We start from the raw sequence: 25,087 nt of genomic DNA, 5'->3' as shown, positions 1-25,087 counted from the left end.
GGTTCACCTCAGTTTACTCTATACAACAGAGCAGAGCCGGGTAAAAGGACGGCTTTGTGTGAACAACATCTGGGATAGTGAGCATAATAACATCTACGGTCATATATACGACCCGGCGAGCCGTGTGAGCTGGTAATGTGTGCGCAGTGTTTAAAGCTGCGGATGGGGAGCCCTGCCTGAACAGTCAGGGTGGACTGAGTGTGAGGCTGGGGGAGGGTGCTCCACCGAGGAGCGTGGAGCTCACAGCCTGTCTGTTTCACTCTCTCCGACTTTTCCAGCACGCAAAAACAGATGCTCACTTTCTAACAGCCTGCTCACTGGTAACAAAGGAAAACATGGAGCTGTACATTACTGTGTTTTAATGCAAGCTACTGGAACCAGTCTGATGCGAGCTTCAGTGTACCAGGTATCATTTTCATGGGTCAGAGAGATTTTTCATGTTGTAAGGAAGCGTAACTCTCCAAAAGTTGATTCTGTTCATCTGGATGCTTTCAGTAGGAGAAACGTGTCGTCATCATCAGGTGACGTCTTCAGTCTCAGCTGACTGCAGGTTTCCCCAATGGTATAAACAGCACATTTACATAATGACTGAAACCACTGAATGGGCTGGGAGGTCAGTTCATCATAATTATGCAAATTCTCATGACCATTGATCAACAACCACTGATCAAGACCTGTTTGTAAGGTTGGGGAAACCTGCAGTCTGCGTGTCAGTAACACTGTGTGTCACTGTGTGTTACTGTAACAAAGTTCTCAGAGTGACAGGTTGAAAACAGACGAGCTGGATTCTTCTGTTTGATTTCTTTTATTACATTGAATAAAACATCGGAGTTGTCAACTGCAGCTCTTCTATTATAGCAGCAACATATGTGAATGAAATCAGGTTATTCTGCCAGGCAATAAATAATCTGCTTCTTTGGATGATGTCAAAGCTGCAGCATTAACATTTATTTTACACAACCTATAAACACACACAGACAAGTGTGAGCTGTATATGTATTTGTGTGTTTAGGTGATACTTTGCCTATAAAAATACAACAGTAGTTTGTAAGATAAATGTAAAAGTAAAAAAAAGTAAAATATGAAGAACATTAAGAATTTGCAACGAGTCGATCATCGTCACAGGATGCTGTTTTTAAATGTGGCTGGATGCAGCTCACTGCTATCAGTTTCCCAGCATCAGCGTAACCTCCCAACACAACTCAGTCTGTGGACGCTCACACGCAGGTGAGTGCGGGTGGGGGGGCTATATTAAAGGCAAAGACTACAAAAGTCACAGTACAAGAAAATATATGAAGCTATAAAGTACGACTAGGCACACACATGCCAACTGTTCAGCTACACGGGATACTTTGTACAAACGATACATCTGAAGAGATAGTGAGGAGGTCTGTAGCACCTTAAGGAGCTTTAGAAGTGTGTTAGCAGCTTGATCCAATACCAAAATATATTGCAGTGTTTTTTCATAACATTCAATAAAGTTCACTGGTACCATTGAAGCTTATAAAGAAGTTTGAATTGGTCTGTGCCTCTCATTGAAGAGCATCTCCTGCCTCAGCACGTGCCAGGACCACGCACACACATGCATGCGTGCACACGCGCACACACACACACGCTAAAATACTTGTAATCAGCTTTGATCCACTGTTATTGCTTCTCTGTACCTGGAATCTGTCGTACAGTCCATAAGAGTTTTACATCACATAGTTGCAGCTTTCAGACAGAGACCACGAGGAAATCAAGTAATGTACCACACCGAGGTGTAAAAATGACAGAAGAGGACACACTCATGGAGTTATTGGACACATCTTATTTTTGGAACATCTAAACACTCTGTGACACAGTGATATTGTTAAGTAGCTTCGTTTCAGCTTCACCACGGTACACTGTGACGTAAAGCAGCGTACGAACGGTCAAAGGAGACAATTAAGTCAAAGCTGCAAAGCAAGAGGCCTCAATGAGAAACACAGAGCAATTGTGCAAGTAAAGCAAAAATGACACTTTATAGGAAAAACACTGTCAAAAATTGTACCTGCAAAAATAAAACATTTATATTGTATTTACATGTTATTGTTCTCTAAAAGAGCTAAATATAGAATCTATACATTTGTAATAAAAGACTCGATGCTGCAGGAAATAAACGCATCCCATTTACAAAAAGTGCTAATAAAAAAGAGCGGCTTGCTAACATCTCTTGTAAAACCACAAACATTCACAAGATCCAAAGAGCAAACTTCCATAAAGGTTGGGAACATTCAGAACTCAGCTCCACGTTTCACACGACCTACAGAAATATGGTTTCCACTGGTGTTCATCTCTGCTCACTCACAAAGGAGACGGGCACTTTCTGTCATTATTCTCAGAATTCTGGAGCTCAAAGAAGAACAGTGAGGTAAATTATAACACTATTGGGTTATACGGGCATCAGGCGAGTCACCACACGTGTGTGGAAATGCTAACCTATGTGGTGGAAGGGAAGTGACGACTCAATTTCTGTGAAATTCACATTTTCTGTAGAGTGCGCAGCCCAGTAGCTCTTCAAAGGGGATCAGGTGTCCAGACAGGTTCACTGGATGAAATGAGATTTGTTTATGGCTGTCAGCCCCCTGCAGGCAGGGCATGCACACAGCTACACGGAGTCAAACCATACAAGAACGTGCTGACGCTATCGCACTAAATCCCATCTATTCACCTTCAGGGCAGGTGTGGCTGACGCTCGTGGAAGTGGTGAAAGCAACAAACATGAAGCAGACTTGTCTGTGCTGTCACTGCTTGATACCAGAGTTTAAAAAAGACTCCAACCAAACGAAAAACAATTCATATCCAGCTACAAGAAATATGAAACCACATATTTATACCTTCTCATTTACAACAGAAGCCACAGTGCTGAGCATGAACCATCGTTACTGACCTTGGAAACAGCAGTTTAAACAAGACTCAACGCTTGTTTAGTAGATTCTGTGTGGGAACACTTTCCCATCTGTCAGTTTGCTGTGGCCCATCAACCAAACTTTGGTGACAGAGTAACATACGAGCTAATACAGTTTGGATATGTCAATTTAGTCCAGGGCACAAATACACAGGCATTACTCAAATACATACATTTCCCCCCATTAATCAGAAACATGTCCATGAAGAAGAAATCTTCATTCAAATGAAAAAACCTCAGAGAAACTCAAAAGCACGTCAAAGTGACGAACCCTAACCCCACAGCGTTTCTCTGTCTACACATCACCACTCTAACTGGAACCAGTACGCCATGGGGTGTACGGTGCTTCCTTCATACTGGACACAAACATGGAGCGCACTGCCAGCTATGTTCCACGCCATCAATGCATTCATGCAGATGGAGAGAAAATGTGTTCGTGAACATCTTTGAATCGACTCCATACTCAGTTATGTACAAAACTCAGAAATCCAACCGAGAGCATCGTCTTTGGGACTTCACGTCCAGGAAATGAAGATGACGCCTGCGGCCTGTATGTCTGCAGCCAGCAGATCTACAGTTTCAGTCACACTTGAATGATTCCTGAATGAAATCAAGAATTACAGATGAATACGCCCGGCCACTTAGGTCTGCCAGCAGCACGAGTTCATGTTGTCACGTAGTTACTGTGTGGACTACAGTCCGACACCGTGATGCTTCAAAGTGTGACTACAAGCTGACACAAGGTGAGCTCTTATCCATTTGTCAAGATCTTTAACCTCCTAAGACCCGAACTCTTCCACAGCAGCATTTTTAATTTCTCTTTGATATTTGATTGGGACCCAATGAATGTAAAAACAAAGAATTACCAGATTTTTTTTTCCTTATTCTTGTTTTTAAGAAAAATAAGAGCCACACATGAGGATATTCGTTTAACATTTTGATAGAACAGTAGCAGCATAATGTCCTCGTAAAAGGATATCAGGCCCTTGTAGAGCAAAATTGAGTATTTTGGTCTAAATAACCCAAAATGTGATGTCCACATATGTGGACGCAGGTCCTAGGAGGTTAAGCATCTTTCACTCCAAAGGTCAAGAGAACGAACAGCTAACATGGACGACGATGCATCAGCGGTGTCTGATTTTTATGACTGGAACACTTGTTGTTCAGCTGAGATCTGATGCTATCCTGAACCATGTCACGAGAACCAGCCGATTTAGGCACCTGGAGCTGAGGCAGAGTGGAGCTCCCACTCACTGCCTGCTGCTTCTGACCGAGCATCAGCCACATCAGCCCGCTCTGTGAGAAGTCATCCTTTTGATCAAAGAATTTAAAGAAACCACATTTCAATAAAAAACCATTCAAAATCGTTATAATTAAAGATCCAAAAACACTCCATGTATTAACATCTACCAATTTGACTTTCTTTGTCCAGGATTTGAGGTTTCTACATAAATGAAAAGCACTGTGTGGATGAACTGTGACGATCTGTGACGTCAAGGACCAGAGCTGTGAATCCTTTCATTTGAACGATCATACAGGAGCAGAACTGTTTCAGTCTAACATGCTGCACACAGGTTTTCACCTCAGAGGCAGGTTTTAGGACTAAATGTCAAAGAAGTGGTTTCATCTGTAAAGACCAATTAAGCACTGCAGTAAGATGTTTCCTTATAAACAGGATTTCAGTTATTTTCACACACTGTCACACAGCTACGTCTCCCGGGAAGTTGTTTTAGTGCTCAGATCTTCATAGATGTAGTCAGCAGAGACTAATGTACGACTAGTGTCTGACCATCAAACTGATCTATTTGTCAGCTGTAGTTGATGCTGGGTTTGCACAACACTGAAACGTTCCCTTCAAGTCACACTTCACAACTTAAGAAAATGCTCAACAGCCTTTTTAAAAATGGAACGACAGCCAGGATGTGACAAAGTAACCAGTAAAAACCAAAAAGCCTTCATGTCACAGTTGTATCAGCAGTGTGTTTAGCTCTTTGTTCAGAGATCACAAAGCCTGTTTGCTTGGTTAACATTTTAAATGACTGAATTGGACCTTATTATTCGTAAGATATGAACGTCAGTCAAAGGGAAAAACATTAGAAGTGATGCCTGCAGTTTGATGGTTCATCAATGGTAACATTTGAAACTCCCAGCATTTCTGTGTTGAATACCCAACATGTGGTCTGATCTCTCTGTATGTCATGATCATCAATCAGTCATGTTGTAGGGCTTAACATGTTCACCTACACATGAAACTGGTTTGAGACTGGGAGAAACCCAGTCTCTGGTGGTCCAACCTTGCACAGTGGCCGTCCCAGATAAATGTGGGTGCAGTGTGACATTAGTGCCAAATGAAACATGTGGGTCCATCTGCTGTGGCAGCCCCTGAAAGAAGCAAGCAGCTGAAAATACTTTATGACTCATTATCACAGTTTAGGGCCGTTTTGCCTCCTCAGGTCTTAGATACCAGATACCGAGGAAACATGGGTCACTTAAACTTCACAGCCTAGAGTCAGGTTAGTCTGTGCAAAAGACAACAGGAACTACAGTAGCAACTGAAGGGACAGCGGCAGCATCCAGGAAGCTCCACTGGGGTCCCACTGTCACTATGACCAATTGTGAAACTATTTTTCTACCACTCAATAGTCTGTTTTTGAGCCCAACTCAGCAGCACAGACCCTGACAGAGAGGGTGGGCGACACGTGGATGGGACTGTGTCACTGTTGGTCATTTTCTGATAACTCATCCAAAATTCACTTTCTGGTGTTACTGGACTGTCAGTGTGGAAACTGTGATCAGACCACAGATTACAGGTAACCAATGCAGAAACTCTGGTAAGTCCACAGGCCCGACTTCCAAACACTGAGCAGGTTATGAGGGTTCATTCCCAGTTATTCTAGATGCGCCTACAGAGCTTCGTAGCAGTGACGTGATGAGTGAAGCTGACTGATGATGAATTTGGTGTCAGTAGAACAGCTGATAACACTTACGATGCAAAGAAACTGATGGATGTGCTTTCAGCAGCCAGAGGCACACTGGCTAATTTACTCTGAAACTGTGAGAAAGAAATGTTTGCTTTAAAAAGAAGAAGGAGGTACTGCTGTGAACTGCAGGCAACACTGAATGATACAGTTAATGGAAACTTTGGTGGACAACTGTAATACTGCTGCTCAGTAACTTTGTGTATAATAGTGTGAATGAACCACCACTTTAATGGATCCATCAACAACATGTTTGTACTGTTCTGTCAACTTCCTGTCTGAGCTCTGCGAGCAAACTGTGCTCCAGTAAGACTGCACATGCTTCCCACCTTCCAATAGTAAGCTCAGGAGCAGTTGGAACTACAGACAGTATAAAAGGTGGACACGATGTGACAGAGGGGCAGGTCTGACAGTGAAGCCACGCGTTCATTGGCTAACAACTTGTGAATCACACGTCTTTAGCCAATGAGCTTATCACAGATAATCCTTTTAAACACAATACTGTCATTTTTTAATTCAATGCAACCTGGAATGAGTAACTGAGCATATAAAACCCAGCAGGAAGTCTTTACAGATGTCACGTGACAGAGATTCAGGGTCTCCACGTCTATAGGACCAGAACACAGTTACAGTTTATTTCTATGGCACCTGTCAGGACAAACATCACACAGTGATGCCAGATCATAGAAACAGAAGTTCACCAAACACAAAGCTAGTTTTTTGAAAGAGAGCAGAGATCAAGAGCTCAGAGGACGTTACTGCAAACACAGCTCTCACCATCTGTTGGTCATTTAAGATGCAGGTTTAAGGCACTTCTGCACTGGCTTCAGGTTTCAGACCTGGAGTCCATGTTTTATCCTGCCTATGGCTGAAACTGGGCAATCCCACACGCTGAGCACATGGTCTTACTACTGACAGTGCAAATGTATGACACAGTAAAGCACCTGGCTGCTCACTCGAGTACAGTCAAAAAAGAAAAGTTCAGTTCTACTTTAATTAGAAATAAACGACCCATCATGGCTCCCAAAAACCTCCTGTTATACTTTGGCTCCTAAACAGAAACCCTCAAAACTACGGATGCTCTTTAAATCTTATCACATATAACGATCTTTGAAGACCAGAAATCCAAAGTGCTATATGAAGAACTGTACGCATGTATAACAAAGTCAATCAAGTGTCTGAGTCGTAACACTTATCCATGTGAATCATCTCAGTGTCAGCTCTGTTCATGCTGTTATGCAAAGCAGCCCTTTAATGTTTGCATCAAGCTTATTAATGAGCTACAGAGAGAATGGTTTGAGTCTGAGCACGGCTGCTTCACGTGGTAACCAGCATGCATCTGAAGTCTCTGTAATCACGGACAGATCAGGATTTTATTCATTTCTTTTTTAAACTGCCCGAGGCAAAAAAAACAAGACTCTAAAAGAGAATAACTTACATTTGGCCCAAAACAAACCCTCATCATCAGACAGCTGACCTGGCTGTGTGGTGCGAGTGTGCTGCTGTCAGTGCTGTGTCTCCTGTCAGGTTAGTGTCTGCTGGTATCATGAATGGACAGATGTGCCAATTTCTTCAGTCACTTGCATCTTGTATGGCGTTTAATATGGGCATGCAGCTCTACATGTGTGTCAGTGTTTGTGAGTGGCATGTGCCGGATGTACTGGGGTCACTGAAAAGCTTGGTGGAAGCGGGGCAGTGTGGTTGGAGTGCTCAGGTTGGATATGAAGGAGGAGGAGAGCCCCTGAAGTGGACTCTCAGCAGCCTCTGAGCCCGTGGCAGCCTGAGAGGGCAGCTGAACTAGAGATGCAGGCTCTTCATTGGGTAGAAAAGTGACACCCTGCCCCCCACTGCCCCCTACCTGATTGTACGGAGGCCCGTTGAGCGGCAGGAAGTTGAAAAGCTGTGAAAAATCCATTAGAGAGGAAGATAAGGCCAAAGAGTCACCTGCAGGTGCTGCTACTGATGTGGACATTTTGGACAGGGACATCTCCTCATTGGCTTCCTCCAGCACACCCACTTCAGGAACCAACTCAAGTTTGGAGGAGGAGAGTTGGGCTTCTTGGGCTTCAGAGGCAGAGGATGGCATACTGCTCTGCAGCTCCATCAGGTAGGTCTCCAGGTCTCCCTTAAGATTCTGCTCCCGCTCCTGTGAGGACACGGCGTATGAGGTAAAGTTGGAGCCCAGTGGGTACTTTAAAGAAAAGGGATGTGTGGGACTGGAGAAGGGCTCGGTGTCGAGGACGGGGCCTGTGTACACGTTCAGCTGGTGCAGTCTTGGCGTCAGCATTCCCGGGAGCTCCCCCTTTACGCTCCCAGACGCCAAGTCGTAGACGACGGGCTCCAGCGAATCGCCTGGCTCAGTTTTAACCCTCAGCAGTTCCCGAGCGTGGCTCTTTTTCATGTGACGCGTCAGATGGTCCTTCCTTCCAAAACGCTGGGCGCAGTACTGACAGAGGAAGTCTTTGCGTCCGGTGTGCACTACCATGTGCCGTCGCACGTCTTTACGGGTGTAAAACCGCCGCTCGCAATGCTCGCAACGATGTTTTTTCTCCTTGGTCCCACCGGAGGACTTGCCAGCATGTGTTTTGAGGTGTTCCAGAAGAACCCCAGTGCTGGGGAATGGCTGCAGGCACACTTGGCAGGTGAGGTCTCCACTGTTGGCAGCATGGAGGGCAAGGTGGCGTTTGAAACCCAGCTTCGTGTTGTAGCTCTTGCCACACTCTTGACAAGTGAATGCCTCCTTGTGTGGATCGTGAGTATGTAGGTGATTCTTTAAGTGATCCTTACGGTGGAACATTTTCTCACAGTATGAACACTTGTGGTTTTTTTCTGGCGAGTGAGTTGCCATATGCCTTGGAACACAGACACATTCTATGAGCACTCACAATTGTTGCAATCATGTTTAAAGTAGGCATGCTTTACACATAAACACAACAAACTAGAATTCAACACATCAATCTGACCACTACACAACATTACGTTACCAAAAGTGCAAAGAGAAAGCAACATGTTGCAGCCTGTTATGTACTGCTGCTTGTCTGTACCGTAGCAGCTTGTATTTGGAGACGAAAGCCTTGGTGCATTCAGGGTGGGAGCAGCGGTAGGGTCTTTCTCCTGTGTGAGAGTATGAGTGCACCTTCAACTTCTCCAGACTGTTGAAAGCCTTCTGACACTCCTGACAAGGGAAATTCTTCTTCAGCTTGCCTTCTGCTCTCTTGCGCCTCCCCAGAGGTACTGCAAGCTTGGCTTTGTCCAGGACTTGGTCACGGTGGCCCTGGGTTCCCGTGGCCATGGCACCCTAAGGCTGACCAGCTACATGGACCGATGCACGGCGCCGGACTAGTACTGATGTGATTATTCTGTCCAGTTTTATGTGTTCAGCACTGCCTGGACACAGGGGTCTGTGAGAGAGGGAGAGAAAGGGCAGAAATATCGTCAGAGCTTCGGTATAGGACAAGGCTGTAACACGGCAGGAGCGCCAATAACGACCTGCAGTGAAAATACATCAACATAGAAACGGGATAACTCCTGCAAATGATGTCAAACTGGTGACTAATAAGCACAACACACTCATCCTGCAAAATACTGGTGAAAGATGCACCCAGCTCTCACCCTATGGCAGCTGGAATAGACTCCAGGCCCCAGGAACCCTCAACTGGATAATTGGACCCTCTTCCTGTCCCCCGAATCAGAAACCATGACCAGTTTAGATTGGTAGCCCCTTCTGAACTGAAAACATGGGTGCAAATTGAATTTCTTTTGGATTTGCGCGAAAGTCTTACATACCGTCTCAAATGTATACAATGGACTACTCGTGATAATTGGCTCATTTAAAATAAGTGGTTTCCATGTCCAAACCGTACTTTTATGTATAGTGCAAATATTTTCACTAAGGTTGAGGTAGATGTTAGGGAAAGCCATCCCAGAAGCTGAGTGTTGGCCCACTTTAGCTATTCTAAAAGAAATTCTGATGAGCCAATCGTCTCCAAGCTGCTGGTTTGAGGTGAAGCTGAAATTTGTCTTTATTATTCCATCGTATGAGCTCAGTGTTCTTGGGTCTGAAAGCCTTACTTCTCCAAACATACGTCATCGTCGCGGCCAAATACCCCATTTGGCTTGTCCATATGGGGAACTGGAAATTTCAACTCGGGCTGAAGACGGTGATTTTGGAGCACAAGCTTCTTTTTTGTTGCCATGGAGTTCCATCAGTTTCCAGTTCATGGCAGGTTTGGTGGTTGGTGGTTCCTGTGTTCTTCCTGAACTTCCCAACCAATTTCCTCTCATCTTAAAGTGATAGTTGGGGTCTTCTTCCAGACGACATACAGAATAATTTGCACTGATATAATATTGTTAGAATGGTGAAGATTTAGGAATATGCAGCTGTTTAGATATGGCTCCGAGAGACCTTCCCAACACGTGTAATTCTTCTCCTTAGATGTTGACTGAGCTCCTTGGACAGTACTGGTCAGTCGAGTCCTTTATGCTGGCAAAGGGACACGACCTGTCACTCCATCACTAACATCAAGTTCTGGGCCTGATGGGTTCTGTCGACCCATCAGCAGGGATGCAAATCCAAAACAAATTCAAACGTGTGCACTCAGTTCTTGCTTGTTAAAGCCATCAAAGATGTGTGCTGTACAATCATGTCTTTGTAAGTGCACAGAAACCTCTGACCACAAAATCATTTATTTAAATATTTTTGTAGGTCATGTAGAAAAGAACCACCCCAGTGGGCAGCCCTTTCATTGGCCACAGTGGCACCAGATGGCTGAGCTGTGATCAATAATTTAACTATAATTAGATCTAATAATTGTTTTATTTGGGAAAAAACAACCAGTGGACCTGAAGCCTGGCAAAGTGGAAAACTGTCTCATGGTTTGACTCATCTGTATTTTTAATTCTTTTGTGTCCTACGGGCTAAAGAGGAGTCAGACCATTGGTCTTTTTAACTAGTGCAGAGTTTAGCAGTCATGATGTGAAGGGGAATTAGTGACATGGCAAGAGAAACTTTCATACACGTCTTTTTCAGGGAAAGCTTTGTTTGTTATACCAAGATAATCGAACTGAACCGTCTGTCAGACTTGTCTCCCTGCAGTCCAGGTATTTAAATCATATCAACAGCGTCTGAAGCGAGCAGCAGCTGAAATCCTACGTTAGACAAAAATGGGCCAACATTTCGATTTAATCACAGGTGATGTAACACACAGGGAACATGGTCTTATCCAACCTTACAGAAATATATATAGACCGATCTAATAATGCTAATAACGTGACACACATGCATGTGTACTTTGTCATTTAAAAGAATGTAACATAAAACAAAGATGTGGTTATTTTAGTTTATTTGCTTACATTTCTTTAAACAGAGAAAGGTCTTATTTCTGTGTGCAGGGTCCACCAGCTAAGCCCTGTACATGAAGCTGTCCTGCTGCTGATGCGGTGAGGTGCACTGAATCCTTCAGGATCAGTAGCTAACACCGACAGCCCTTCTCTTTCTAATTACACAATCTCACACACCATTACTTTCCCCAGTTAACCAACTTGCTGGAATCTACAAAAAAGAAATAAAATCTCCTTAGTGTGAAATCTTTAACTGTGTATTTCAAACTATTAAAAATAAAAACTATTCTGTTGGACATTCTATTCAAATTCTATTCTAAATTAGTTTTCAAACACAGACAAATCGTTCCACAGACGATGCCATCTCTCATCTCCTCCACACATCACTCACTCACTTGGACACTAGAAGGGGGAATTATGTTAAAATGCTCTTCATAGACTACAGCTCTGCATTTAACACCATAATTCCCTCCACACTCACCACCAAGCTGGAGCATCTGGGACTCAGCTCATCTATGTGTCAGTGGATCTCCAACTTCCTAACTGGCAGACCACAGGCAGTAAGGATGGGCGGACATGTCTCAGCCTCCACCACTCTCAGCACTGGAGCCCCCCAGGGGTGTGTTCTGAGCCCCCTGCTGTACTCTTTGTACACATATGACTGCGTGGCCACTACCAGCTCCACCACCATCATCAAGTTTGCTGACGACACCGTCGTGGTGGGCCTGATCTCTGATAACAACGAGACGGCCTACCTGAAGGAGATTAGGAATCTGGAGAACTGGTGCCAGAGGAACAACCTCCTTCTAAACGTCAGTAAGACAAAGGAGCTGATAGTGGACTTCAGCACTAAGCAGGAGAGGAACTACCAGACCCCCGTCATCAACGAGTGCCCAGTGGAGAGAGTGGACAGCTTCAAATACCTCGGAGTTCACATCACGCAGGACCTGTCATGGTCCTGTCACATCAACACCGTGGTGAAAAAGGCCCGACAGCGTCTCTACCACCTCAGACGCTTGAGAGACTTCCAACTGCCCTCCAAGGTGCTCAGGAACTTTTACTCCTGCACCATAGAGAGCATCCTGGCGGGAAACATCTTAACCTGGTTCGGGAACAGCACCATGCAGGACAGACGAGCTCTACAGAGGGTTGTGCGGTCAGCTGAGCGCACCATCCGCTCCGAGCTCCCTGACCTGCACTCAATCTACAGCAGGCGGTGCTGGACCAAGGCCAGGAAGATGGTGAAGGACCTCAGCCATCCCAACAACAGACTGTTCTCTCTGTTGAGGTCAGGAAAGCGATTCCGCTCCCTGAAGACCAACACAGAGAGACTGAGGAGGAGCTTCTTCCTGCAGGCGATACGGTCTCTCAATCACACCACCACACAGTACTGACCCACACATACAGTTCTTACACACACACTGGACTTTCTGGACTTTGGTTTTGCACAACACTGGTCACTATATTCTTCATTTCCGGTTAATACTTGTACAGCTGCTGTTATTGTGTATATATTTATTTATATTTAGATTTCTTCATACATTCTTATATAGTTCTATATTGTGTATTTTGTTGTACAGTTATTTTATTTTCAACTTTAATTTATATATTTTATCTTATTCTTCCCAGTTAAATTTACCCTTCATTCTAATTTGTGTTGTACAGTTATTTCATTTTTAACCTTAATTTATATTTTATTCCTTCATAGTTAAATTTACCCTTTTTAATTTTTCATATTTATTTCCTATCTTATTCATAGCCTTTTCCTTTTTTGTTTTCTTTAGGTCACGAGCAGTTGTCCAAGCATTTCACTACATATCGTACTGTGTATGACTGTGTACGTGACAAATAAAATTTGAATTTGAATTTGACAAAGAGAAGAGTTGTTCAGTGCACACAAACAGATCACATCTTGCATTTTCATCCATTTTTGACCAAAGAAAAAATACAATTATTTTATGTCAAATTAAATGTTGCCTGATCTGCAAAGTAGTTCACGCAGCACCATGAAACCTTGACAATAAAAACACTGATGAATAAAGACACTGCATCACTCCTTGCACCAGATGATGGTTTGGGGCTGATACCTCTATAATTAAACACATTTAGAATTTCGTTTAACTTATGAGCTGAAAACATTCACTAAATGATTCCACATAACTACACAGTACATGCTCGGTTATTTTGTAATAATTAAGAATTAGCAGAAGAACTTTTAATGTTTACAAAAAAAACAAAAACCATAAGAAAACATCAAAAAAGGGGAAAAAAAGGACATTTTTTATGTATAACTGTTTATTTTAGAGAAGTTACAAATGTATCTACTTAGTATCAGTATTCTTTAGCAACATGATTAATTGTTACTACGGTCACTACTTGTGCCTGTTTGGTAAAACTTTGAAGCATTGATTCATGTTTTAGTGAAAGTGTGGATAGATTCTTCTGTGCACAGTGTGCTTGAGTGTTCTGAAAGGTGCTTTCAAATAAAATGTATTATTGTTATCATTATTATTATTCTTCTTTAAGCAGCTCTTTGCTTTAATCTCTGAAGGTCTGAATGAATTTATACTCTTGGAATAATCTTTATTCTTCGAAGCAAAAGGAAACTAAATGTGTCTCATTCCAACAAAGAACTCTTCATCTGTAAAAGAAAAACAAATGAAATCGTTTCCGTCTGATCAGAAAGAATAAACCGCTTTAAACTTGGTGAATTGTACAGAAACAAGCAGAAAGTTACTTTTTGGCTGATTTAGGATCCGGTTATACCCGCATTTAAATTCTCAGAATTTCCCTAAACTTTGATCAGTTCCTAATCTGATGAAGCGGGTTGGACAGCTGTGTCTCTGCAGTCTCTTTAAGCAGCACATCGGAACTACGGGCGGGTTCAAAGCAAGCGTCGCAGAAGCGTTCACGCAGACTCCGCTTTAATGTATGTGAGACAGGTACAGACAGACTGGCTGCTGATTGGACAGCACCGAACAAGTCTGTGGAAGCTTCACGTTTAAGGCACCGTAGCCTGACATATGACCGGCTGTGCACGGCGGAACAGCGACAGGCACACATTTCATTAACAGCCCACGAAGTGTGAACCTGCCACACAAATCACACCGAGCCACGGTAACTTTAAAGACACTATGCTGGGTCGCTCGGCGCTGCCGCATTAGTTCTCCCTCCATTTTCTACTTTATCGACAAGAAACGGAGCCGCTTGTTTCGGGACGCGAGCTTCTGTGTCACACTGATCAATAGCGCGGAGGGGAAACGCCATACAGTACACGGCCGCAGACAAAATGTCAGTGCGGCCGCTGCACGCTCGTGTCGCCGCTACGGGTTTGCGAGGAGATGCTTGAACCGACACGAATGTTGACACTGCGTGCGCTAAAGTCAAGTCCGCGCGGAGGAAAATGAACATTATTCCTCAGCGCGCCTGTTCGTGACGGGGCTCACGGCACTGCCATTGTTATTATATTAGAAAAATAAACCAAGTGTTCAACTTTCCTCAAGTATCCTTCACACCACCGCTTCGTGGGATCTTTAATATTCGTGAACACGCACCGTCACACTAATATCAGCAGTGACACCGCTGATTTGACATTTCTCAGTCCTTGTGCCCTGCCTTAGTTTTCTCTGTGGTCCAAAGCTGGGTACTGATTAACACTAACTTTTTCCCCAGCTCACCCCGCTCATAATTTAAATAACCCCGATATTTTAATTGAAGAACTGAGTAACCGTTTCCTTATTTTGCACCAGACTTACCCCGGACGCTTTATCATCCTTTCTGTTGAGTTTTTCTTCACTTTCAACTATTTTCCGAATTTTTAATAATTTTTTTCTCATATTTTTTGCGAGACGCGGCGGGCCTGAAAATTGTTTGCTTTCTCCTCTTTCGAGCAGCCATTGTGTATGCGCTGCGATGCAACCGAACTTGGAGTTAGTCACACCCATTTAAAGTTCCGACAAGGCGCTTTTTGATTTGTGAAAGGCGCTGTCGTTTTCACTTTAGTGTCGCTTACATTGTCTGTAAATAAAACTCAAAAATTGGACTCGCCGTTAATCCCCGAAACTTCTTTTCGCCCCTGTTTTGCAAGGATACGAAACCTAACAGTTAGGGTCGGAATCCTATTGGCTCGCTGGATTATCTTTCTACGTTGCAGGTTTTTACAGCGTCTATTGGCTCATATTGACGTCAGTCCTCGGTGACGTCGCGGTGCGCCGGTGCAGTAACCAGAGGCGGCGGTAAGGTGACAGAAGGTTGCGTTATCAGTAGTGATGGCCAAATGAAGCTTTCCGAAGCACTGAAGCTTGTATTGAAAAACGGTTCATTACTCGAAGCTTTTCAACACAGTCCTCTCCGGTGACATCTGGTGGTGAAACTTTTGAAGAGCAGCTTGAATCTTCAAAATAAAACGGACTGCTCAATTATCACTGCTCACTCAAGAGTGGAGTTCTCTCTGATATTGGGCCACCGTTCCGTTGCTTTGAACATGTAATTGGTTTTGTTTTCTCGATTGGGGGGCTGAAAAAAATGTAATGCGTATCTGCGTAATACATTTTGATCAATAAACTTTCCCTATTTAAACATGCACTATGGTGTGGCCTTTCTTTGCTCATAACTCCTTGATATTGGTAAATACAATAAGTGAGCAATATATATAATATACATATGAGAATGCACAGCACATTATGGAGTATGCCCCTGCTGTGAAGTCCTGCCTCCATCTACTTGTCGTTTAATCACTGGACAGCTGGACAGGTTCATACAAAATATTAGATTAGGCCAATTGTCCTATACATATTTTTGACCTAGGGGTGGGATTGATTGTGAACTGGAAAGGGAAAATGCTTAGGAAGCTGAGTACGGCTGCATCGTCACTGATTTGTAGAATCATTTTTGATTCGATACAGGATCCGATTCAATTTGATTGGAATCTGGAAAGTTTTGCCTCAGTCAGAAATATTACAATTCTGATCATTTAACAGTATATATCCATAATTTCGTATCTATTAAAAGAAAGCTGACACATGTGAGACTTAATTAGAGATGTAAACAGAGAGTTATGAAACCTGCAGCTGCAGAAGCCAGCGAAAAAAAAGAGGCAAACACAGCGCGGACCCGCCGACACATCAAAATCTGACTCTGACGCGTCGGGTCCGCGCTCTGTGTTCACGTTTGTATGCAGAATCCGTAAACCTGCTCCCAGTTACTGTTTTAGCTGTATGGTGTTTGACGACATGTTGTGAGGTTTAACCTGAGATGCTGGCGTTTCAGGCATAATAACGTTAATTTACAAATCGACACGGGATTTTAATGAATCAATATCACTTTATTCAATTTAGCATGGATTGTAATCAGAAAGGCGATAATCAAAACCCACCCCTAATCAAGAACTTGCAAAGTAAAAACATGATCAATGTAAGGTAGCCCTTTTGTTATTTACATTTAAAAAGAGGATTAGTGTTACTGTGCGCTGGCTGAGTCTGTTTCTTTTCTTAGAAATAGTTTCTCCTGCCCTGGAGAAAATCCACTTGCATGGAACAGAAGAGGCTGTGGAGTGCAGGAACTACACTGCAAGCTGGTAGATATGCAGGTCTTCCTGGGTCCTGCAGACTATCACCTAACAACAATAAACAAAATGATTTTCTAAACTGTAGCAATGTAATGTACGTATAGTGTCAAATACATTTTTGTAGTCTTCATCAGCTTTAATTCACATGGAAGTGTTCCTAAAGTCATATGCTGTAATGATATTTCCATTATGAAAACATGATTTTGGACATTTCAGGTGTTTCACTTCGGCAGATAAAATGAATTGAGCAAAATCAACTCAAAATATTCCCACACGCCAGAACGTCCTCTCTTCCTCGCTGGCTCCATATCTGTCAGTGGAATGATCACCTCTTCGCTCTCTGTCACCATCAACACACTCCACGAATCCCGTGGATGATTCACTTCCTTATATCCGTTTGAATCAGGTACCGAAGCAGTTACGTGCGCAATGAAGCTTCGGACGTCACTGGTCACGTGACTTTTGCCAAACGAAGCAAGCCTCGACACAGTGCTTCTGAACCAGTGTGTTGTTTTTTTCGACACACGCTCCGGAGCGCCAGCTTCAAGCGGGCCATCACTAGTTACCAGTTAGCTTGGTGTTGCTCGGAGTCGCGCCAGCGTGGTTTTTGAGTCTAGCCTGGTTGTGTGTTTGCTAAAGCTGGCTCGTCTTCACTGCAGTGGATGTTAGCTGCTTGCACAGCTCGCTAGGCTAACGCCGGGTTCTACAAGGCACGTTGTAACATTCAGGCAATGGTGAGTATTCCACTCACATTCAGCTGCTGCAAAGTTTCTGCACCGTTTGGAGACATTAAAGAAGCTTTCGCTTGATACGATATAGAAACGTACTGGGGGAGGACGCTCAGCTGCACCCACCGTCGTTAGGAAATCTGCTAATTAAATAACAAGTGCTCTTTTTAACGCTTCCGATCTCCAGGAATCATTAAAACAGTGTGTGAAAGAACTGCCTTTTAATTCGGCATGTATTTCAAACTACAAACATTTTTTTATTTCACTCATTTGTTTAATCCTAAGAAAAACTGTAAACATGATATAAAAGTCTCCAAACTGATCACAACTTAATCTTTGATATCCTCAAGTTGTAAATCGACCTGTGGCATAAATAATGATGCGTTTCATCAAACTCGAGCTTCACAGTATAAACATTTTGGGGTGTGTATTACAGTAAAATGCACTGGAATGATTTCTTGGTGCACAAATAACCACAACCACGTGTCATGTCAATGTAACAATTGAAAGTGAGCTAATGTGTATTGATCTTTAAATGTTGCCCACAATAACAGTCCAGTGTTGATATAGTACCTCTGAAATGCCTGGTTCACTGCAAGACAAACGTCCATCATACATCACAATGTCTGCCGCTGAAAAAGGAAAAAACGGCCTTTGAGTAGGGCAAAAGGAGGCAGTTATGTAGGCGTCTGCCTTCCTGTGCAGTCACTGTGTTATCATTATTTCAGTTCAGTTAACTAATTCTAGTGGACACAGATGATGGATCCAAACAGGGAAGCCAGCGGCTCACTTCTGGTTGTATAGATAGGAAATTGTGACATGTAGTTAAAAAAAGCTACAACGATGACACTGAAAACAGTCACATAATTAACCAGTGGGGGACATGACATTGACCATGTCCGTATTTTCTGTCTAGTCTATGGGTTCATGTTAAAATGCTGCCTGGAGTCACAAAGAGAAGAGGTAAATGCTTCTGAGAAAAACTAGCCTGTTTCTTTCCATCCATCCAGATTCAGATGGATCAAAATGCACGGAAAGTTCGGAACCAGGACATTAACCCCTGCATCGAAGTAAGCTCGCCGTCTGTCACGTGCTGCGCTGTGTCGGCTGTGTGCCTGCTGCTGGCACATGAGTGTTGCGGCTTTCTAATCCTGTGCTTTGAAATACGCCTTTTCTCAGGAGAGCGATGACTCCCAGAAGTGTCTGAATGCCTACAACTATGATAAAAGCATGTGCTCCACCTACTTCCAGAGATATAAGGACTGTAGGAAATACTGGGTGAGTGTAATGTTTTCATGTTTCGATTTGTTGTTGGCAAAGATCTTGAAAGATCTTCATCCTTGATGCTGCAGTGGTGGATGCTCAAGGCACCACAAGTAATGAGCAACACATGTTAGCCAGCAGTATCAGTGGTTTTGGTATCTGATCGACACTAACAGGATGGACTCGATGCTTTAGTTTGTTTCTGTCCTAAGTTCGGCTCCCGCCCTTCAGAAAGCTGGCGTGTCTGTGCAAACACCACCTCTCCTGCAGGCTGTGATTAGCCGTCCTCTGGTCACGTGACTCAGCAGCACTGAGCAGAAGCATGCAGGCTGCAGTGAGTGAGAAAAGCTACTTTACACTGTAAACACGACGGAAACATCACCAAGTTCAGTAAAGACATGAAAGAGTAGAGAACAGAGCTTTGTCCTGGAACAAACGGAGAAAGGGAGTCCCTCAGACAGACTCGGACCCCCGGCACAGAGACCAGGCCACAGTTCGGTACAGTTTCATTAGGTCAGAGTACCTGCTACCAGGTCCTTTTTTCAGTACCTACTCGGCCGGGGTTCCAAGCAATCCAAGGTGAGCCCAAAATGTGACACCAGCAGACGGCAGGCCTCCGATTGGCTGGGCAGGGACGTCACTCGATGAGTCATCACAGCGTCTCCTTCACAAACCCAAAACTGACATTTTTTTAAACCTGGCAACTAACATCGCCATGGTCCCCGAGTCTGACGCAAAGCTACAGGCCGAGCAGCGGGTGTATCATTGGCTCAATGTCCGCCTTTGTTGTAGCATATTACATACTAATTATATCACGGGGTGCTGTTGTGTCGCCATGACAATAACGACACAGGTCAGGTGGTACTCGGTTGTAATGAAAAAGCAGTCAGTGGAGTCGTGGCGAGCCTCGGCGAGTTGATCTGAGTGGGTGCTGATGGAAACGTGGGTTAACACGCTCCTTCATGAAGTGCTCATATCTACAAATAAAATGGACATCCTGCACTTTTAGGGTCAATATACCCTCATAATTATATCGCCACAATTCTGTTTGTAAGGATCTAAATGGCTGTTTGATCACTGAGTGCAGCGAACAGTATGCAGGGCATCTTAGTCTTTTCATAAGCGCTATGATCAGTGACCGCTATTGTGGTGCAGTCGTATCTCGCGTCACATCAGCACATTTCTCAGTTGCTCTTATGGACATGACCATAGAGGGATTTGTGTGTCTGGGATCAACTGGGAATCTTTCAGTAGGCTAACCTGTAAACCAGTACACCATGGAGCCAGAGCGAAATGGCATCAGTCAAATGTAAGCACTGAAAGTAGCCTGCTGTTGTTTCAGCTCCACAAGGATCAACCTGCCTGCTCGCGATAGTGAACTCTTCAGAATACTGTCACAGCAAAGCCGCGCTGTTGTAACTGTGGAAGTGTTTATCATTACTGCGTCACACGGCAGTGGTCACATGACCAATCTGTTTACATCTGGGTCACACATCACCAGCTGTGTGTGTGTGTGTGTGTGTGTGTGTGTGTGTGTGTGTGTTAGGGCTGCCACAAACGATTATTCTGATAGTCGACTAGTCACCGATTATTTTTGCGATTAGTCGACTAATCAGATCATCATCCATTGGACGTAAAACTACAGCTTATTGCACCAGCAGCATCTGCTCTTATATAACTATCATTAGCTTACAGCTTTAAGTGTTTAAGGTCTGTGCTAACTAAAAATAAAGACAAGATGATAGTTTATTAAAGTTTAATGAAATTTGCAGATTGTTTCGGTGAAGTTTAATAAACTCCTTGCTATCTAAAATATAACAGGACACCGGAGTAAACTCTGGAGCATCTCACACTTCTGATAATCAGCTGTCTGCTTGACGTTTATTCAGCTGTGTAAAAACTATAACTTTAATCTCAGACAAACTGATTTACTCAGGAACAAATAAAATACTAAAAAAAAAAAAAGCCAAACAACAACATTTTTAAGTTATCTAAGTGACTCATATATATTTAACCTGAGTAGCGAAAGACGGCGGTGGGTTTGAAAACGATTTGCGGGGAGTCCGGTGTTCTCACGGCGCTAGTGACCTAGCCCCCGGCTAGCTATCGAGCTAGTGGGTAACAGACGTCTCCGAAAACGTCGGAGCGCTTTTGAAAATATGCGGTGTCCTGATAAACTGAGCAGATATTTGAGGTTTACACAGCTACATTCAAGCCTGAAAATATGTTAAACGTTTATTTTGTGACCCAGAAAGAATAATAAGAGTAAAGTTAAAACTAACTAGCTGCCGCCATTGTTGGAAACTGAGCTGGGCCGCGCTATGAATTCTGGGACACAGCTGCTTCTTCTTCTTCTTCTTCGGGGTTTAACGGTAGCTGACATCCTTGTACATGCAATGCTGCCATCTTCTGTTTCAGTCCGTTATTACACTCTTAAATCCTGCTATTATTCCTGCGTCTTTTGGGATCTTACAAAGCTTCAAACGACGCGTCGACTATTAAATCAGTCGTCGACGATTTTAATAGTCGACGTAATCGTGACTAGTCGACAAATCGTGGCAGCCCTAGTGTGTGTGTGTGTGTGTGTGTGTGTGTGTGTGTGTGTGTGTGTGTGTGTGTGTAAAGAAAAGGCCACCAAACGGGGGTTCTCTTAGTATTGGCTCACATCAACAAGCAGGGCTAGCTCACTAGGTAAGTGGTTGCCCCTTGATCAGAAGGTCGGGGGTTCGAATCCACTGAACGGCTACCCTGAGGTGCCCCTGAGCAAGGTACCGTCTGCACACGCTGCTCCCCGGGTGCTGCACTAGTGGCTGCCCACTGCTTCACTGGGTGAATGGGTTAAATGCAGAGGAGTCATTTCCCTACAGGGACTAACACATTATTATTATTATTATTATTATTATTATTATTACTATTACTATAATGTAATTAACTTAAGCCTCCTGTCACACGTCAGACTCCACAGCACAAGTGTTTCACACAGGTATGGTAACTGTGTGCTCTTGTGGTACAGAGGGCTGTGAGCGCCGATCTAAATGTAAACCTGTGGTCAGTTTCTAAAGCTGGAGGATATTTGCTGAAGTGTTTGGAGCTGTGCTGCACCGCACCTTATAAAGTGGGACACAACACCCCCTCCGCCTGTCACAGGTGGAGCTCTGATGGTTGTACGTGTGCTGTACTTGTTTCAGTCTGTCATTTTCAGCGTTGGGTTTGAGGAGCGTTGTGAGTACGAGCTGACGCTGAGGCCCAGCCTGAGGCGGTTCACTTATGTTTGTGTTGAAGCCGTGTACCTGCTGTCATTTGCAGTTTTAGCCGTTTGCTGGTTGTTGAAATAGTTTTGTGAGCTTTAGGCTGAGTTTCTGCCGTCTTTAAAAAGCGATGTACTGATCCAGCTTTAATCAAACTGAAATCAGTTTGAATCAGGAAGTGATTTCTTTTTTAAAGCCACCCTATTGCTTACAGTTTAGAGCAGCACTGCCACTTGTGATTTGAAATGCATTGTGGGATACCTGTTCATCATACCTGGCGATAGGATGGACCTGTCTTACACACGTAATGAATTGATTAAATGCATCAGTTAATAATTCTGAAACCAGCTGAATTGATGATGTAATCATTTCAGTTTGGCACTCAAAGCCCTCCATGATCAACGCCAGTAAAACCAAGGAGCTGGTGGTAGACTTCCACAGGCACAAGCATCCTCCACTGCAACCACTGAACATCCAAGGTATGGACATTGAGGCTGTGGACAGCTACAGATACCTTGGTGTTCATCTGAACAACAGACTGGACTGGACTCATAACTCAGACGCCCTCTACAGGAAAGGGCAGAGCAGGCTGTACCTGCTGCGGAGACTCAGGTCGTTTGGAGTGGAGGGCCCACTCCTGAAGACCTTCTATGACTCTGTGGTGGCTTCTGCTATCTTTTATGGCGTGGTCTGCTGGGGCGGCAGCATCTCTGCTGGGGACAGGAAGAGACTGAACAGGGTGATCCGAAGGGCCAGCTCTGTTCTAGGATGCCCTCTGGACCCAGTGGAGGTGGTGAGTGACAGGAGAACGGCGGCTAAGCTGTCATCCCTGTTGGACAACGTCTCCCACCCCATGCAGCAGACTGTGACAGCACTGAGCAGCTCCTTCAGTGGGAGACTGCGGCACCCACGGTGTGGGACGGAGAGATTTCGCAGGTCTTTCCTCCCCACTGCTGTCAGACTCCACAACAAAGACTTTAACTGAACAAACACACACATCCACACATATGCAATAACACTAAGTGCAATAATCCTTTCTGTCATCGTTGTATTTTTACTCAGTTGTATATAGTATTTGTATTTGTATTCTATTTTTATCTTATTGTATATTTTATTCTACTGTGTATTTTATTTTATTCTATTCTGTACAGCTGTGTACTGTATTTATTCTTATTGTATTCTAATTTTTGCCTCATAACTTTTGCACTGTCCACTTCCTGCTGTGACAAAACAAATTTCCCACGTGTGGGACTAATAAAGGTTATCTTATCTTATCTTATGATGTCACTGTGATGTCATCGAGGTTATTTCCTCAGACCCACTGTGACCTTTACAAGCGAGACTTGAGCAGTCACACTGACTTGGTTAGAAGGTGTCGTGCTATTTATTCAGCCGTCATTATTAGCAGGTGCTGTTCTGATAATTATCTGATGTGCTTTCTTTGGCTGGTCTGTTTTGTCTTGCAGCACAACATCATGGTGCAGAGGAGAAGAGATGGTGTGAAACCTGACATGCCCACTGCTGCAGAGAGGCTGGAGATGCTTACTTCACTGGGAGGCAAACCATACTAAGAGCGAGCCCAGTCACATGCACACTGGGAAGAGCAGCTGGCCTTCAGCCTGTGGTGGAGTCAACACTACAGTTCTGTGCTCCAAAGACTCGCCTACTCAAATCCAGCTCATCAGAAACTTGGAACAGTTTTACTTTTTCTGCTTTTAGCTGCAGACTTGGTGCTGTTTAAGGATTTGACAGTAAAGATTCAATAGAAAAACACAATTTCAACCTAAGGTGGGCACAGGTGTCTTTGGATCATATGTTATTGCTTATAAAAATCCATATCTCTTATTTTATTACTCACGACACTGTGGACTGTCTGCACACAGGGGGACCAGGTGTGGTGTCACTGTTTTCAGTGATACCTGCTGGTCTCTGACCTGCAGGAGTTTCACAGCATAGGTTACCTCGATGAAGTGAACCGCCTTCATAGAACAACAAACCCACCATTAGCCCTGAAGTCACCTGGATAAGCCCAAAGCCAGCTTAGCATTGCTGCTAGTCTAAAACAGCCTGTGAGGAACTAGATGCTGAATGTTTTCTATGACCATGGTCGAGTGTGCAGCCTGTGAACCTGTAACGAGTGTTTCTGTCTCTTAATAAACATGCCTCCATTACTAATGTTTGATTTCTGGCTGTTGAAAAGTTTGATGGAGAAGAAGAAGAGCATTGTGGGAAGACTGGAAGAAACAGACCGGATTTTTTGATAGATAGATCTATCTCATATATAGATATATCTATATATATGAGATCTACGTTTTTAGAATAATTTTAGATTCAGATCTTAAATTTGACAAGCATGTAAAAAAGATTGCTAAGACGGTCAAGGCTGATCTGAGTTGTTTTAAGTTAATTTGGCACTTTATACCCACTTCAGCAGCTCAGATGTTTATGCGTTCTATGATATTCTCTCATTTTTCATATTGTATGACAGTTTGGACCCAAGCAGCACCAGTCAGCCTGTGGTGTCCTTATATCTTTAAAAATAATGGATAAAAAATCTGTTCAGTGGCATCATTGTCACATTTTAAAGAAATATTGCTACTACTTAGTTTTAAGAGTTTTAATCATTTGTGTTTTCTTAAATGTATAAATAGGATGGCCCCAGAGTGTCTCAATAGAAACATCCAGAGACCAGATAGTAATCGTATTACCAGGAGTAAGGTGAACGGCAACTGCAAGATGTCATATCGCAGATCTGCATTCGGTCAGTCAGCTTGCCATCTGTGGAACACTTCCAACCAAAATCGAATTGATTACAGACATCAGATCCTTTACATTGAAGCTTAAAGTGTGGTTAAAGGGAAATGTAGTCATTTCAACTAAGGATTTTAATTTAATTTTAATTGTCTATTAATTAATGTAATTGCATTTATGATGTAATTTGGTTTTATTGTAAAATGTATCTATTTTGATTGTAAGCCCAACAAGGCACAGTTATTGACAATTAGCAATAGCTATAAACGTACGTGCGTTACTTT

General features: G+C 43.5%; 2 protein-coding genes across 3 annotated transcripts; one reads left to right on the top strand and one right to left on the bottom strand.

Annotated features, from left to right (window-relative positions):
- Nucleotides 1-57: 57 nt before the first annotated feature.
- Nucleotides 58-15,138, bottom strand: plag1 (pleiomorphic adenoma gene 1). 2 transcript variants are annotated; one of them, XM_080864512.1, is made up of 3 exons: nucleotides 15,003-15,138; nucleotides 8,952-9,308; nucleotides 58-8,759 (listed from the first exon to the last, which is right to left on the bottom strand). In XM_080864512.1, the coding sequence occupies exons 2-3, from the start codon at nucleotides 9,197-9,199 to the stop codon at nucleotides 7,574-7,576; spliced, it is 1,434 nt and encodes a 477-aa protein (XP_080720638.1). In that variant the 5' UTR covers nucleotides 9,200-9,308; nucleotides 15,003-15,138; the 3' UTR covers nucleotides 58-7,573. The 2 variants fall into 2 exon arrangements, with proteins under 2 accessions (XP_080720638.1, XP_080720639.1); XM_080864513.1 differs by lacking the exon at nucleotides 15,003-15,138 and having other exon boundaries at nucleotides 9,044-9,164.
- Nucleotides 15,139-17,257: 2,119 nt separating this feature from the next.
- chchd7 (coiled-coil-helix-coiled-coil-helix domain containing 7) lies at nucleotides 17,258-24,223 on the top strand. Its single transcript, XM_080865770.1, has 4 exons — nucleotides 17,258-17,547; nucleotides 18,552-18,611; nucleotides 18,721-18,819; nucleotides 23,519-24,223. Exons 1-4 carry the CDS (start codon nucleotides 17,545-17,547, stop codon nucleotides 23,621-23,623), a joined length of 267 nt encoding a protein of 88 aa, XP_080721896.1. The 5' UTR covers nucleotides 17,258-17,544; the 3' UTR covers nucleotides 23,624-24,223.
- Nucleotides 24,224-25,087: the final 864 nt, after the last annotated feature.

This window comes from Rhamphochromis sp. 'chilingali' (genome assembly GCF_963969265.1).
Source record: "Rhamphochromis sp. 'chilingali' genome assembly, chromosome: 18".
Lineage (NCBI taxonomy): Eukaryota > Metazoa > Chordata > Actinopteri > Cichliformes > Cichlidae > Rhamphochromis > Rhamphochromis sp. 'chilingali'.
The sequence above is the reverse complement of the archived record's forward strand: the minus strand, read 5'-3'. Positions and strand labels throughout refer to the sequence as shown.

Coding starts and splice junctions, on each gene's coding strand:
- plag1 (XM_080864512.1), bottom strand. CDS start 9,199: ATGGCCACGGGAACCCAGGGCCACCGTGACCAAGTCCTGGACAAAGCC. Junction 8,760..8,951: donor TCCAAATACAAGCTGCTACG/GTACAGACAAGC, acceptor CTGTGTTCCAAG/GCATATGGCAACTCACTCGC.
- chchd7 (XM_080865770.1), top strand. Junction 18,612..18,720: donor ACATTAACCCCTGCATCGAA/GTAAGCTCGCCG, acceptor GCCTTTTCTCAG/GAGAGCGATGACTCCCAGAA. Junction 18,820..23,518: donor AGGACTGTAGGAAATACTGG/GTGAGTGTAATG, acceptor TTTGTCTTGCAG/CACAACATCATGGTGCAGAG.